This window comes from Anomalospiza imberbis, chromosome 4 (assembly GCF_031753505.1).
Source record: "Anomalospiza imberbis isolate Cuckoo-Finch-1a 21T00152 chromosome 4, ASM3175350v1, whole genome shotgun sequence".
Classification (NCBI taxonomy): Eukaryota; Metazoa; Chordata; class Aves; order Passeriformes; family Viduidae; genus Anomalospiza; species Anomalospiza imberbis.
The window spans coordinates 44559850-44573436 of record NC_089684.1 but is presented as its reverse complement, the minus strand read 5'-3'; the positions used below and the strand labels follow the sequence as shown (position 1 = coordinate 44573436).

Here is a 13587-nt window from a genome sequence, read left to right as displayed (position 1 = left end):
AGGTGCCCGGAGAGGGAGAGTCCATGACTTCCGTGGCCAGCTGTTCCCTCATGGAAGGAAGCTGTTCCTCATGGATGTGGGGTGCCTGTGGGAGCGTCACTGGGAAGAAGCTGTGCGATATCCCTTCCCGGCTGCCCGCCAGGTCCTACAGCGGGGACGCCCAAAAACGGTGGTACTGCGGTCCCAGTGTTGGGGAATCCAGGGAATGCCCCCGATCCTCGGGGAAGAGCTGCTTGGCCTTGTTCTCCTTTCGTTCCCTGTGTCCCGTGGGACATCAAGCCCCTCCCGGCGCCCCCGTCCCGCTGCCCGCAGTGGTACAGCCCGCTGGCGCGCGCCGATTGCGTCACCGCGCGTCGCCTGCGTCACCCGGAAGCGCTTTGGCGGCGGCGGAAAAGCGGCGCGTGCGGCCGGTTTTGTGTGTGGCTGGACCCGCCGCGGGGGCTCGTACGCGCCTCCCGCGGGGGCCTCCAATCGCCCTCCCACGATCGGCCCCATGGCATTCAACTTCAGCGCCACGGCGGGAGCCGGGGCCGCCAACCCGACCGGTGAGCGCGGGGGGAGCGGGGCGCGGAGGGGCGGGGCGGGGGTAGCCGAGCAGTGGGCAGCGCGTGCCCCCCCCTCTCTCCTGGCCAATGAGAGCTGCGGCGGCCGACAGCGCGTGCCCCCCCGCCAATGAGAGCAGCGGCCGCCTCAGAGGGCCGCGCGTGCCCCCCGGCCAATGGGGAATAGCGGCGGCGTGCCGCGCGTGTCCCCCTCGTGCTGCCCCCCACCCGCCATTGGGAACTGCTGAGGCCGGCAGCGCGTGCCCCCCCGCCAATGAGAACGGCGGCCGCCTCAGGGACCCGCGCGTGCCCCCCCGCCAATGAGAACGGCGGCCGCCTCAGGGACCCGCGCGTGCCCCCCCGCCAATGAGAACGGCGGCCGCCTCAGGGACCCGCGCGTGCCCCCCCGCCAATGAGAACCGCGGCGGCCGGCAGCGCGTGCCCCCCGGCCAATGAGAATCGCGGCTCCCTCAGAGGCGCCGTCCCGCGCCTCGCCCGGCCCTCGGCGGGTCCGGGAGTCGCTCTTGAGGCGCTTGTGATGAGGTGGTGCAGGTCCCTCGGATCAGCATTTTGCTTGCAATAAATTCGTCATTTGGACAAGATGCCCTTGGAAGTTCGTTTTTGAGCAAGGTAAAAGACAGGAGTTAACTTGTAAAGTTAGACTTTTCCCCCCTCTGCTTTTGTCACTGTCAGTCGTGGTGAAGTGTAAGACAGAGCTTTCCTTGCCCTCACTTAGTAAAATAATTAATTGTTCGCTCCGAACAAGTCCTTTAGACAGGACTCATCTTTGCTCTAGTTAACCTGACTTTCACTGTCTCTTTTACACACCCTCTTTCTGACCCCATCTGAAAGTAAAACATCGCCTTGTGCTGCCTGTACACTGTGGCAAGGTTTATGACACTCACAGACCAATATCAGAGGGAAATCTGGGATCACACTTCAGGACTTCCCGTTGCCTGTCCAGCATGAACCTGTTTCAGCTGCATCCCAGGGGTGCTGGGTGCATCAGTAAATCCAGCAAGGCTGAGGTGGGCAGGTTTTGGCAATAGAACTTGGATAAGTCTGCCTTGGAGTAGCTGAGGCTTGTGTGGTGCCTCAGATGCTGGAGCTGAGTTTCGTGGTTATTCTGCTGTCGTGTATCTGAGTGTATTTATCTGTGTGAGGATGATTTACTCTTGCCTTCCTGAGAGTTTGTGAGTTAATTTTGCTATTATCTGTTACACTTAAGACGAATGCAGCTGCATTGAGCAGTCTTAGGCTGTTAAAAATTACTGTTAATGTGAATATTGAATTACAGAGATATGGCTTTGAAATAAGGGGGGGAAATGCTACTTCTTTATGCACAGTATAATTGAAAAATAATGTCTTTACAGCAGCAGTGTGTGGAGCTTTTAACTGTCCTCCTTGTGTCCAATAAATAATGTTTAATGCCAGTTAATACCTTTTACTCTTGTCTCTAACTATGCCTGTCTTGTCCATGGAGATGGAAAAATGCTTCAGCTTTTCTTTCCTGGGACCTGCCTTTCACTCAGAACTAATGTTGCCTTGCTCTTTTTCTGCTTCCCGCTCGTCAGGATTTGGTGGGCTTGAAACTGCAAACTCCACTGCCAGTGGGTTTAATTTTGGGGGTTTCGGATTAACTGCTAATCCCGCGGTGAATTTTAATATTGGGAATTTCGGTGTTTCCACTACCTCAACTCCACCTTTCAATTTTGGTAACAGTCTGGCGAGCGCAGGTAGATAATGCGTAAATACGGGTTCTGTGGTAAACGTTACCAGCAGGGGTCCAAGAATTACTTCCCTCACCGGGGATCTGTGTCCACTCCTAATCCTCATATCCAGTGAAGACTGGCCATAAAAGCTCTGGAAATAGAATGGGTTGGAGAGACACAGGTTTGGAGGGGTTTTGCCTGTTAAATTCTCGAGGAATAGCTTTTGAGGAAAAATAGCCCCGTAGCCAAAAGTCTCTGAAATGGGAATGAATCCAGGTGATCCCGAGCAATCCCAGAGCTGGTCCCTTTCCCCTGTTTCCTGACATGAGATTCTTGGACTACTGCAGTCATGTTTTCATCTTCCCCCGTGTCTCCTCATCGGCCTTGCGTTGGCTGTCATGAACGCACCACACCTCAATAGTTTCTGTGCAGAAACGAATTGTATACGACCGGCACAAAGTCAGAGCCCAGCTGTGACCTGTTCCCCAAAGCCGCCCTGCATCCCAAAACGGCCCTGCCCCAGCTCTCCGGGGGCGCTCGTGCTCCAGGGAGGCCTGCACGGCATGGGTGCACGGGGGGTGGCTAAGAAAGCCCTTTGTGGCCCCATGGAGATCCATCAGATCTGAGCCATCAGCTGGTGTCATTTCACCTCAAGTATTTCCCATTCCCTATAAAAACACCAGACTGGATGGATTTCTAATGCTCGTGTTGGTGTGGAATTAGCCCGGGGGGTCCGTTGCTGCTGCTCGTATAGGAATTCCGTCCATCCCACAGTGTCATCGCTCTCTGTGTCAGCGCCTCTCATCTGTTCTGTGCACTCCAGTGGTCTCATTGGGTTTATTTGCTGTGAGCACTCTTGGGCTGGATTTCTTTGGCTTCATTTGAACCGCTCCAGAAGACACCACGGACAGTCCATTTGATATTTAATTTGATACTTTGGTATTTAATTTGTACTCGCAGGTCCCTTTTCAAGAAAGGATGACTAAATTTGCAGTGGGTACAAAGGTACCTAAAAATGGTGTTATCTGCTGGTGCTCCTGCCAGGGTGTCCCACTTGCTGGCAGGACTGAAACGTGGGTGTTACAGGGAACAATTGCGTGTGCCCACTCACATCAAGATGGTTGCTGAGTGGAAATAAAATGCACTTGCATATCAGCTTTGATTTATGCTTTTCATTTTGTTTGTGGACAGGAGGACTGTGAGTGCAATAGATCTAAACTTTTTTTTTTTTTTTTGCTATTGACACATGAGTTAGGAAAGACAACATCTTTGTGACAAATCCTTTGTAGCAGACTGTCTTTTGTCATTTGAGCATGTGTAAAAGCAGCATGAAACACAGAGACCTTGGTTTCCCAGGCAGGTCAGTGCTCCACAGGCAGCACCTTGGGCCAGTGCCATTGGCACCACTGGAACTCAGGCACTCACTTAGGTCCTCTCCTGCTGGCCAGTGACTGCTTTTCCTGAAAACCTGTGGAAGGCAGACTGCTTTTGCACCCATCTTCCTATACTAGTGGTTGAATCTCCAAATGAGGTGTAACGGGGAGGATCATTGGGAAACAAGTCTTTAAAAAAAAAGGACCCTGTAGAATTTTACCTGTAAATTTTGCTTGTAAGCACAGCGACTGTATCTGGCCTCAGGCTTTGTTTTTTTTCCTGAGGTAGGGCTGTTTGTAAAATTCACAAAACATCAAGTTGTTTATTACACACTTAGCAGTGACATTGACCAGAAGTATTCCTGAGAAGGAATGTAAGAAATAGTTCTGTTAGCTGTGTGTGTCACTCGGGAAGTCACATCCCTCTGGTAAAGGAACACGATGTCAGTTGACTGCTGCCTTTTTGTTTGCTTCCTTGACACACCATACAAGTTCTGGCTTTGTGCTCCGTGTTTTGTCCCCCATTTCCTTGGACGATGAACTTGGTCCCCATGCTCAGTGTGAACTACATGCTTGTGCCATGTGCCATCCGTCTGTCAGCACCTGATCCCGTAACACCTGAGGCGTGCGGTCGGTTGTCATGTTGTGCCCAGCTCCAGGGCCGTGTGCCACGGCCTGACCGCAGTCTGTGTTTGGCAGGTGCCTTTGGAGGCTTTGGGACCACCACCACCACTGCGGCACCGGCGTTCAGCTTCTCTGCTCCCACCAATACCGGCACCAGCGGTAAGGGACTGAGGGACTCACTGCCTTCAGAGCAAATCCAGGAGTGCTTTGGATTACACAGCTGCTGAGCTCTTCTCAATAATCATGTACTTGTTTCCCCAGGACTCTTTGGTGCTACCCAGAACAAAGGCTTTGGATTTGGTACCAGTTTTGGCACAGGAACTGGAACTGGCTTGGGCAGTGGGTTGGGAACTGGGCTAGGCTTTGGAGGCTTTGGAACTCAGCAGCAGCAGCAGCAGACCAGTGAGTATGGCCTTTGGATTTACCCATCCCTTAGCAGTGAAAGCGCAAGACTGCCATCTTCAGTTGCTGGGGTAGTGGGGCAGAAGTGTATTGAAACAGGAGGCTGTTAAACACTTAAACTCTTAAACTAGGGCTCAAGCAAGTCCCTGAGCTTCACCCTTGAGCTTCCAACAATATTTACCCCTTCGGTTTAATGCTGGTAGAATGTAGTTAAAGAACTGATGTTGCAGTCACAGCATTACAAGAAGGGGGAGGAAAAAAGCATTGAGGATAATTTAAATGGAGCTAGATAATAAGCAGCTTCTGGCTCTGAGTCCACTGAATTTGTAACAGCCAGCCTGCCTCTCAGATTTAGAAATTGAGGATGCCAGATTGTGACATGGATCAATACAGATGTCTCGTTAAAAAAAAAAAAAAAAAAAAAAAAATCTGATGTAGCATTCAGGAACTTCTGTTGTAGATTAAGAATGGCTGTAAAAAGAACCTTAAGAAACATGATCTGATTTTAATTCATTTATTTATTCAATGTTTTTATTTTGCTTCTCAAAATATGATAAGAAGTGATGCTAGTGATAGGCAGGTTGTAGGTGATAGCATGGTCACGGTTGGTCAAGGGTTTAATTTATTTCTCTTCATCCCACCCAGCGTTAGGCACCGGGTTGTTCAACCAGCCTGCCCAGACACCCGCTCAGTCCAACCAGCTCATCAACACAGCCAGCGCCCTCTCGGCCCCGACACTTCTGGGAGATGAGAGGGACGCCATTCTGGCCAAATGGAACCAGCTCCAGGCCTTCTGGGGCACGGGCAAGGGGTACTTCAACAACAACATCGCTCCGGTGGAGTTCACGCAGGAAAACCCCTTCTGCAGGTTTAAGGTATGGCATGGTTCAGCTGCCCACAGAGGGCGCCGATGCCCTTACTCTGCTGAGTCTGAGCAGCTCATGGGTGTTAAACCAGAGTTTGTCACTGGTAAGAGTATTCTGAAACAGTATTTTTCCAGGTAATCTGCACAGTTCTGATGCATACTCATTAAAAGGTTCGAAGATGCTGGAAATCTGGGTGGTGTGGAGGGACTAGATAATGAGCCCAGATGTGGATCATGAAAGTAACAATTTCATGTGCTAGCATTCAGGTTAGTGTGTGTGTACTTCAAACAGATCTATGGAAATTAATTTTAATGTATGTCTGTGTATGTTACAATAAGACAGAAACAATTAAAAATAACCTTCTTGTCTGAAAGAAACTCTGAAAATTTGGAATAAGAACTTCAGGGTCTTCCTTCATTGCTTTGTCTAGATTAAAATAACCCTCTATGAACCTGGCCTGTGCCAGGTTTAAAATCTGCCAGCCTTTATCCTTGCCAGTGCTTATGCTGACTCCATTTCCTGTGTGAAGTCGTCAGCAGTTCCAGATCTTGCTTCTCATGCTGACAAAGAATTTGTGGCTCTCCATTCTCCACAAATCCTGCACCTGCTGACTGTCTTGCTAAGCCTCAGGCTTGTAAGGGGATTTGGGGCAGGCGTGGTGATACCCTCCTTCCCTGAGCTGATCCTTTGGAGTGCAAACTTTGTGTCATGAATGTAGGTTAATACTGAATTAAGTCTAGTGTTAATTATGTACATTATGAGACTTCTGTAACATTTTTGCAGCAACTGTGCCTGCCTAACAAATGTTTGCTTTTGTTGCATCACCTTTTTCAGTGTTACCTTGAACATTTTATTGGCAATGCACCTGAAAGCTTATTTTCCTGTAAGTTGTTGTCGGAAACTGCTTTCGCAGTTTCTGCGCTTTGAAAAATTGCCCATTATAAGTTGTGTGATGCAAAATCGGTTATTTTAGAGTTTCATTTACTAAAAAGAAGAGTCTTCACGTTAGACGATGCCAGATGCTAGGTTTACTCTTGTCCCTGTGACTGGAGCGTTTCTAATGCCATGAATTCACATGCCATAAGTGAAATACTGACAAGTTCCATCTGTGCCACCAGTGGAAGATGCCTGCAAAAAATAGGGGAGAAGGTGGCACAGGGATAGGAACAGAGTGTCATAAGCTGTTTTGGTTATTGCCTCTGGAAACACCTGGCATCAGATAAGAAAGAAGCATGTCCAGCTGTAGGACACATGAGAAGCATGCAGCTCCAGACCAAGAAATGCATGCTGCTAAGGTACGTGTTACAGGCTGTTGTTTGAAGGACCACAGTGAAGTAAAATAAATCGGTTCTAGTTTGAAAATGCTGTGTTGCGTAAAGAGATCATGGAAGAGTTATTTATTCTAAACAAAAATACCAGAGATGTCATGTTCTTAAAAACAAATTATTCCTTAGCTTGTCACTGTTGTGCTCCATGGCAGGATGGCTGATTCTGCAAGGATCACCATGGCAGGGGATTACCCTCTGCTGACAAAACCGGACTCCTGGGCACATCCCCAACTCATTTCTCTCTTCAGCTGAACTTGCACAAGGGGAAAGGCACAGGTCACCCACCCACATGCAGTGTCAGGGTCTCACAAAGCCCCTGCTGTCCACCCTGTCACCAGTGCTGGCTTGGGGTGAGAGCTGATAGGCAAGAGGATGTGAAAGCTGCCACTCTGATTTTGCTTGTAATAAAGTCTGATCCTCTGGTTCCATTTGCAATTTGGAAAAAGAGTCAGTTTGTAAAATGTTCCTGATTGCTGTGAGCTCTGCTGTGTTGGCAACACCCCTGATGTGATAAGGATACTTAGGAACTTGTAAAAATCCAGACTGTTTCAAAAGCTGCTGTACTGATGGCTATATGAGAGATTGATTTAAAGGGGATTGATTTTATGTTTGTGCAGCTCGGAATAAATTGTGAGTTAAATTTTGAACCAGTTGCTCTAAAAATGGAGGGATTTAGCCCCTTCCCTTCATGCCACAAAGATATGCATTTGCTAAGTAACATACCTTCATTTTTCATTTGTTCCTTGGCAGGCTGTGGGTTACAGTTTAATGCCCAACAACAAAGATGAAGATGGCCTCGTAGTCTTGGTGTTTAACAGAAAAGAAGCAGATATTCGAAACCAGCAGCAGCAGCTCGTAGAATCACTACACAAAATTTTGGGAGGAAACCAGACCCTCACTGTGAATGTCGAAGGTGTTAAAACGATGCCCGATGACCAGTACGTGAGATTCCCACAGGCTTGCCTGTTTATATTGCATGTTAGCAAGGGTTGGTGCCTAAATCTACTGTCTCCCCTCCTCCTTGATTTTAGAACTGTTCATCCTAAGTTTGATTTGTATCTCTTATTCCTTTGTATAGTTGTTCTTATGGCATTAAGTCCAGTACCTTTCCAGAGATTTTAGGTTATTCTTAATGTAGTACTGCTGTCACCGTAGAATATGGTTGGTAAAACTGGGGAGAGCAGAGAATGTAATGGTATTTACAGCTTTTCTCTCTCTCCCTTGCTGCATTAAACCCTGCAGTTACTGGTACTTTACATCTCACTAAGCCAAAGTTAAAAGCCAGCTGGGAGAAGTGACAGCTTGGATTTTGGGTGGTTTTGTGTTGTGTTAGCTCCTTTGTGCTGCTGGCCTTTTCCTGACAATTCCGCATTTTGCCTCGCTTAGGACAGAAGTGATCATTTACATTGTGGAGCGCTCGCCCAACGGCACCTCGAGGAGAGTTCCAGCAACGACCCTCTATGCCCACTTTGAGCAAGCCAACATCAAATCATCTCTGCAGCAGCTGGGGGTCAGCCTGTCCATGGCCAGAACAGAGCTGTCCCCAGCACAAGTCAAGCAGCTCCTGCAGAACCCTCCTGCTGGTGCGTGGGCTGGGCCTTTTGGGCTCTCCGGGAGAAAAGCTGGTGTCGGCCTACTGGAAAACACCTGTGAAAAGAATAAGAAAAAAAGAAAAGTTAGAAATCAGAATAATTGTGTCCTGTACTCACTTGCTAGTTTTCAGATGGCTCTCTTAGCTTGCCTATGTGGCCACAGACAGCTTTGCACATATAGCTTTGTAAGGGCTTTTCATGTCATTTGATTAGATGACTTAACTTTGTGTCTAAAGCTTTTATATATGTCTGTGTTTAGGATATGAAAGGTCATGAACTCTGGATTGGAAAAGGCACTGGGCCTAGTCTTGCAGAAAAGTCAGAGCTAACTCCTACTGGGATTATTTTGCCAACTGATGGGGTACTTCGATCACTTAGTTACTGATTTTTTAAAATATTTGTTTGTTTCACACAATAAGTGACTTTAAAAGGACAGATGACCGAAATGTGGCATATAGTGGGAGCAGTTGGAATTTCTGCCTTTAATGTATGGATTATCCAATGGGAGCACCTATGGGTTCTTCCTTTTCCCTGCTTTCAGACCAGTGCTTGACAGCCCTTGGGTCTGAATTTACTGCTCTTGCTCAGGACCAGGACGTTTAAAGAACTACCCTACTTTAATTAAGCTTAATTTGTGCATTTGGGTTAGCATAGTTCAATGGGTTTGTGTATTGCACAGCATTTTTCCTGGTTAGCAGCTATAACATCTCTTTTTTTAGCAGCTATAATATCTCTTTTTTTTTTTTAACAGGTGTTGATCCAATTATATGGGAACAAGCCAAAGTTGATAATCCTGATCCTGAAAAGTAAGTCAAATAGTCTGTCCAAGTATTGAAATATTGCAACAAGGCTTGGACCGGGGAGAAAGAGATGATAATTGCATGGTACCCTTCAGTTAACTTGCAAGAAAGCTACTCAAGTACAACTTGGCCAAGTGCTGATCCCCTTGAAAGCAGTAAAGATTACTGGAAGTGCCTGTCTTAATCCCTTTACCCATTTAGGCGCTTAGGAGCTGTCAGGATAAAGAGCCTTACTTAGGTTCCTTGGAGATGTGGTGTCCTCCATTACATGGATTAGTTATTGTGACTTATTTTTTGCAACCGTTGTGGTTTTTTCTCTTTCTTGCTGAAGGTGCTGCACCTTTTTACCCTCCAGTAGTTACAGATAAATTGGGCTGGATTCTTTATGAAAAAGGAACAGGTTGTTGGGAATAGTGAGGACACTAGAACGTAGCAAAAGAAGATATGGTTATATATTAATTTATAAAAGATCAACATAAGCTGTGACTTTATATTAGATTCTGTTCATAATTATTAATCCTTACCATGTGTCCAGTATAAAAACATATTGTAAGAAATATTTGTGTTCTCCTAGACTTATTCCTGTGCCAATGGTGGGTTTCAAGGAACTGCTGAGAAGATTGAAGGTCCAGGATCAGATGACCAAACAGCATCAAACGCGATTAGATGTAAGCTTGCTCATCTTCATCATGACTTGCTGTTGACAAAGGATGCGCTGTTAAATGCACCTGCCCCTGTGTGTTCAAAACAGAAACGTGAACCATGTTCTTAATATATCCCTTAAATAGATCTTTGCCCAAAAACTGAGCAGAGTGGTTGGGCTCTCATTTGTTTCAGGTTCAAGCTTACTGTTTTGTTACAGGCTAATCCACACTAGCTCCATTAAGTTGTATTGGCACAGACTTTTAACTTTGGGCAACCAATTTTCCAATGCCTTCTGAAAATCCCAGTTATGTATGACAATAAACACAAAGCAGAACAGTAGAGATAGAAGAAAGCTTTCTAAAATCATCTGGGTCAAAGACACCAAGTTGCTGGGTGGTGTAGTGTCGTGAAGCTCCCAGTTTTAAATCAGGCCTACCGTGTTCTGTTACCAAAAACTTCTCTGGCTTCCAATTGACTCCCATCTCCTCTGCAGATTATATCAGAAGATATCAGTGAGCTGCAGAAAAACCAAACGACAACTATGGCAAAAATTGCACAGTACAAAAGGAAACTGATGGCACTTTCGCACAGAACTTTGCAGGTAACAGAGATAATCTAAGTCCTTTGACACAGTCTAGTGCCACAAGCAGTCTCAGGGAAGAAGAACCTGTTCCATCTTCAGTGCTGAAAATTATTCTGACTTCAGCTAACAGGTGTTCATTTAAGTACCAGGCAGAGCTTTCAGGGAAAGCTCAGGTCACCAAACTTGGGTACCTTCTCTTTCACCCAAAACCACAGTGCTGCCCCGAGGACTTAGAGCAGCAGACTAAATGCCACAACAAATCCAGCGAGAAACAGGCTGAAGGAAGGACAAAAAGATGTAGATGGGCTGGTGGGGAGAGGGATGGGCCAAGTGTTCTCTAATGAACTTCAAAGGCTTCTTTTGTAGGTGCTAATAAAGCAGGAGATCCAAAGGAAAAGTGGTTATGCCATTCAAGCAGATGAGGAGCAGCTTCGTGTACAGTTGGATACAATTCAGTGTGAACTTAATGCACCCACGCAGTTCAAGGTGAGTGGCTGACAGAGTATGGCTACCACCTCTGGGGTTTCCTCACTGAAAACGTCAGTTTTCTACATGTCTACTGCTTGTGGAAGGCTTTCAGTCTGGCAATGTGATAGGTTGTAGCATCATGCTCTTTGCTGAATAGCCAGTAGGTGTTCCAGTAGTTTTGAGTTCTTGGAAATAATGGAGTTGCTTACCCTTTGCATGTCTTCCAGAACATGTAAAAATTGAAGGAGCAGCGATACTTTAAAGCCCTGGAGACTCAAGGAATGGTAGATGCTGAAGCTGTACCAGCTGTAAATGACTTGTGTGTGTTTGAAGCCTGTTTCTCTTCCCAGGGCAGGCTGAATGAGCTCATGTCCCAGATCAGGATGCAGAACCACTTTGGAGCAGTGCGGGCTGAAGAGCGCTATTACATAGATGCAGACCTCTTAAGGGAAATCAAGCAAGTAAGTGTTACTGGGTAGAACCCTGGCCTACTCTTTGAACTTGGTAATTTAAGCCAGACACACACTGACTGGATCTAGAATGCCATGTTCTTGCCTTGTTTGATGAAGTCATCCTTATAATTGGTCTCAGTGCTAGGGCACCAAGCTATTGTACAAAACCACTCGGTGGAGATAGGCTGTTAGTACAGAAAATGCTGTTACTCCTTCATCAAAGAAATGATGCCAGCATTATCAATGTGCCAATGCCACCAGTCATGACACTTTGGAGAAATATTACCTAATAAGTCTGTGAAGCTGAACAGTACTCACACTGGTTTGTGAACTATCTGCAGCACCTGAAGCAGCAGCAAGAAGGGCTGAGTCACCTAATCAGTATCATCAAGGATGACTTGGAGGACATCAAGCTAATAGAACACGGGCTGAATGAGAGCATTCCCATCCGAGGGGGAGTCTTCAGTTGACTGGTGGAGGTTTACACAGAACATGGTAGTGGATTTCATGGCTCACCTTCCAAGGCTAAAACTGTAGAGGTAAAATAAAACACATATCTTGTAGGAGCAAAATGGTATTTTGTCTGTTACTTTTAGAATTAGGAAAGCCTCTTCTAAGCTTTTAAAATTGACCTTTGGAAGGTTTCTATTTTATAAAGCTGTATATGCTTTAACAAAAGAAGGAAAACTGAATCTGTTCAGATACCATTTTACTATAAAACTATATGTACTATTGTACATTTTTTCCTTTTTTCTTCTTTTTTTACAACAGCATTGTCCTAAAAAATGCAGTGCTGAGGGGATTGTTTCACTAATGACTCGTGGAAAGTTTAGCCTGCTTCCATGTTTCTGTCAGAACAATCAAGTAGCACCATTGTGTAAACAGCTAACTTAAATCATTATAGAGATGTTTGTTGCTGTAACTATGTTGTTCTCTGCAATACCAGTCAATTACTGGGGCAAGCTACAGAAAGTTATTTTTCCAGTTTCTGTCCTTCCTTTGGACTGCAAGGATCTAATGGTTATATTTTGATCACTTAACATATATGAATTATACAAAGCTTTGCTGCCCCTTTAAGTAACAATATGTCTCGACGTTGTCTTCTGCCTTTTTTTAAATTGCCCAAGAGTAATAAATTCAGTCTGACTTTGTAATAAGTGGTGTGTGGTGTTGGCTCTCAGTGACATCAGCAAAGCAGTGACACTGCTCACAGCTCCAGGTAAGTGCACTTCACTCTGCTCCAGGCGCTGCAAGGTAACAAGCTGTCAAACCCAGTGCCACAGAGCTGCTTGGCAGCCTCAGTCCCTGAACCAAAATGAAAGGTGTGGCCCCTAGATCCTACCTGGCAGCAAGGGCTGCAGAGCAGGTACCTACTCACCCCATGCCATGGACAGAGACCTGCTTTTCCCCTCAGTACCAAAGTCACTGAAAATAACAAACAAAAAACAGTGATGTCTGCAGTGGGAGTTTGTACAGCAGAAACAAACATGGAAGAGGAAAAATAATTTTGTTCATTACCCATCAGAATTAATTCCATTCATTAAATTGAAGGATGGAAAGACAGAAATACAGCTGCAACGTGATGGGACCTGTATTGTGCATTTGAGAGTGTTTGTGGAAGCATGATTCCATTACAACTGAAAAAGCCTCCGTGGAACTCTAGTTAAGGGGGAACATGATTAGTCCAACCTATGCTTTTGGAGGCATAGTTCCAGTTAATAAACTGTCTGCATTGGGCAATGAGCTCTGTAAGAAATTCAGTGAGACTAGAATTCGCTTTTGGGGGATGGGGTAGCAGTCTTCAGTGAAGTCTTCTGCCATGGGACCACTGCTAGACTGTGCTGCTTGTATTTGAGAAACACATTGTTTCTTGTTTTGCAAACTCTTCACATTCCACCCCACTTCACTAGCTAGAGTCCTACCATGCTTTGAAAATAATGAACCTGCAGCATAGGCTCCCTAGCCAGGGGCTATTTGATCTACTGCCTGGGCTTTGAAAATGGAGTTATCTCAATAGATTTTTTTAAACAAGTCCCCCTGCTACAGACAGTGTTGCACACTTGAGGTATTTTTTCCAACATTCTGGTCTACTAAGTGTATTTAGTAGCTCCAAACTTCCAGAACAAGCTTACCACAGCAGAGGAACACGAGCAGGGAAGTAGGCATCATCACTGGAACAGCACTGCTGCTCACAGAGATA

The 13587-nt window shown here is 46.1% G+C and overlaps 1 protein-coding gene across 2 annotated transcripts; it reads left to right on the top strand.

The window, feature by feature from the left end:
* The first annotated feature begins 190 nt into the window (after positions 1 to 190).
* Positions 191 to 12544, top strand: NUP54 (nucleoporin 54). 2 transcript variants are annotated; one of them, XM_068188217.1, is made up of 13 exons: positions 191 to 545; positions 2117 to 2278; positions 4327 to 4410; positions 4513 to 4653; positions 5299 to 5528; positions 7598 to 7785; positions 8234 to 8430; positions 9191 to 9245; positions 9814 to 9907; positions 10378 to 10485; positions 10834 to 10953; positions 11286 to 11396; positions 11729 to 12544. In XM_068188217.1, exons 1-13 carry the CDS (start codon positions 206 to 208, stop codon positions 11855 to 11857), a joined length of 1959 nt encoding a protein of 652 aa, XP_068044318.1. In that variant the 5' UTR covers positions 191 to 205; the 3' UTR covers positions 11858 to 12544. The 2 variants fall into 2 exon arrangements, with proteins under 2 accessions (XP_068044318.1, XP_068044319.1); XM_068188218.1 differs by lacking the exon at positions 2117 to 2278.
* Positions 12545 to 13587: the final 1043 nt, after the last annotated feature.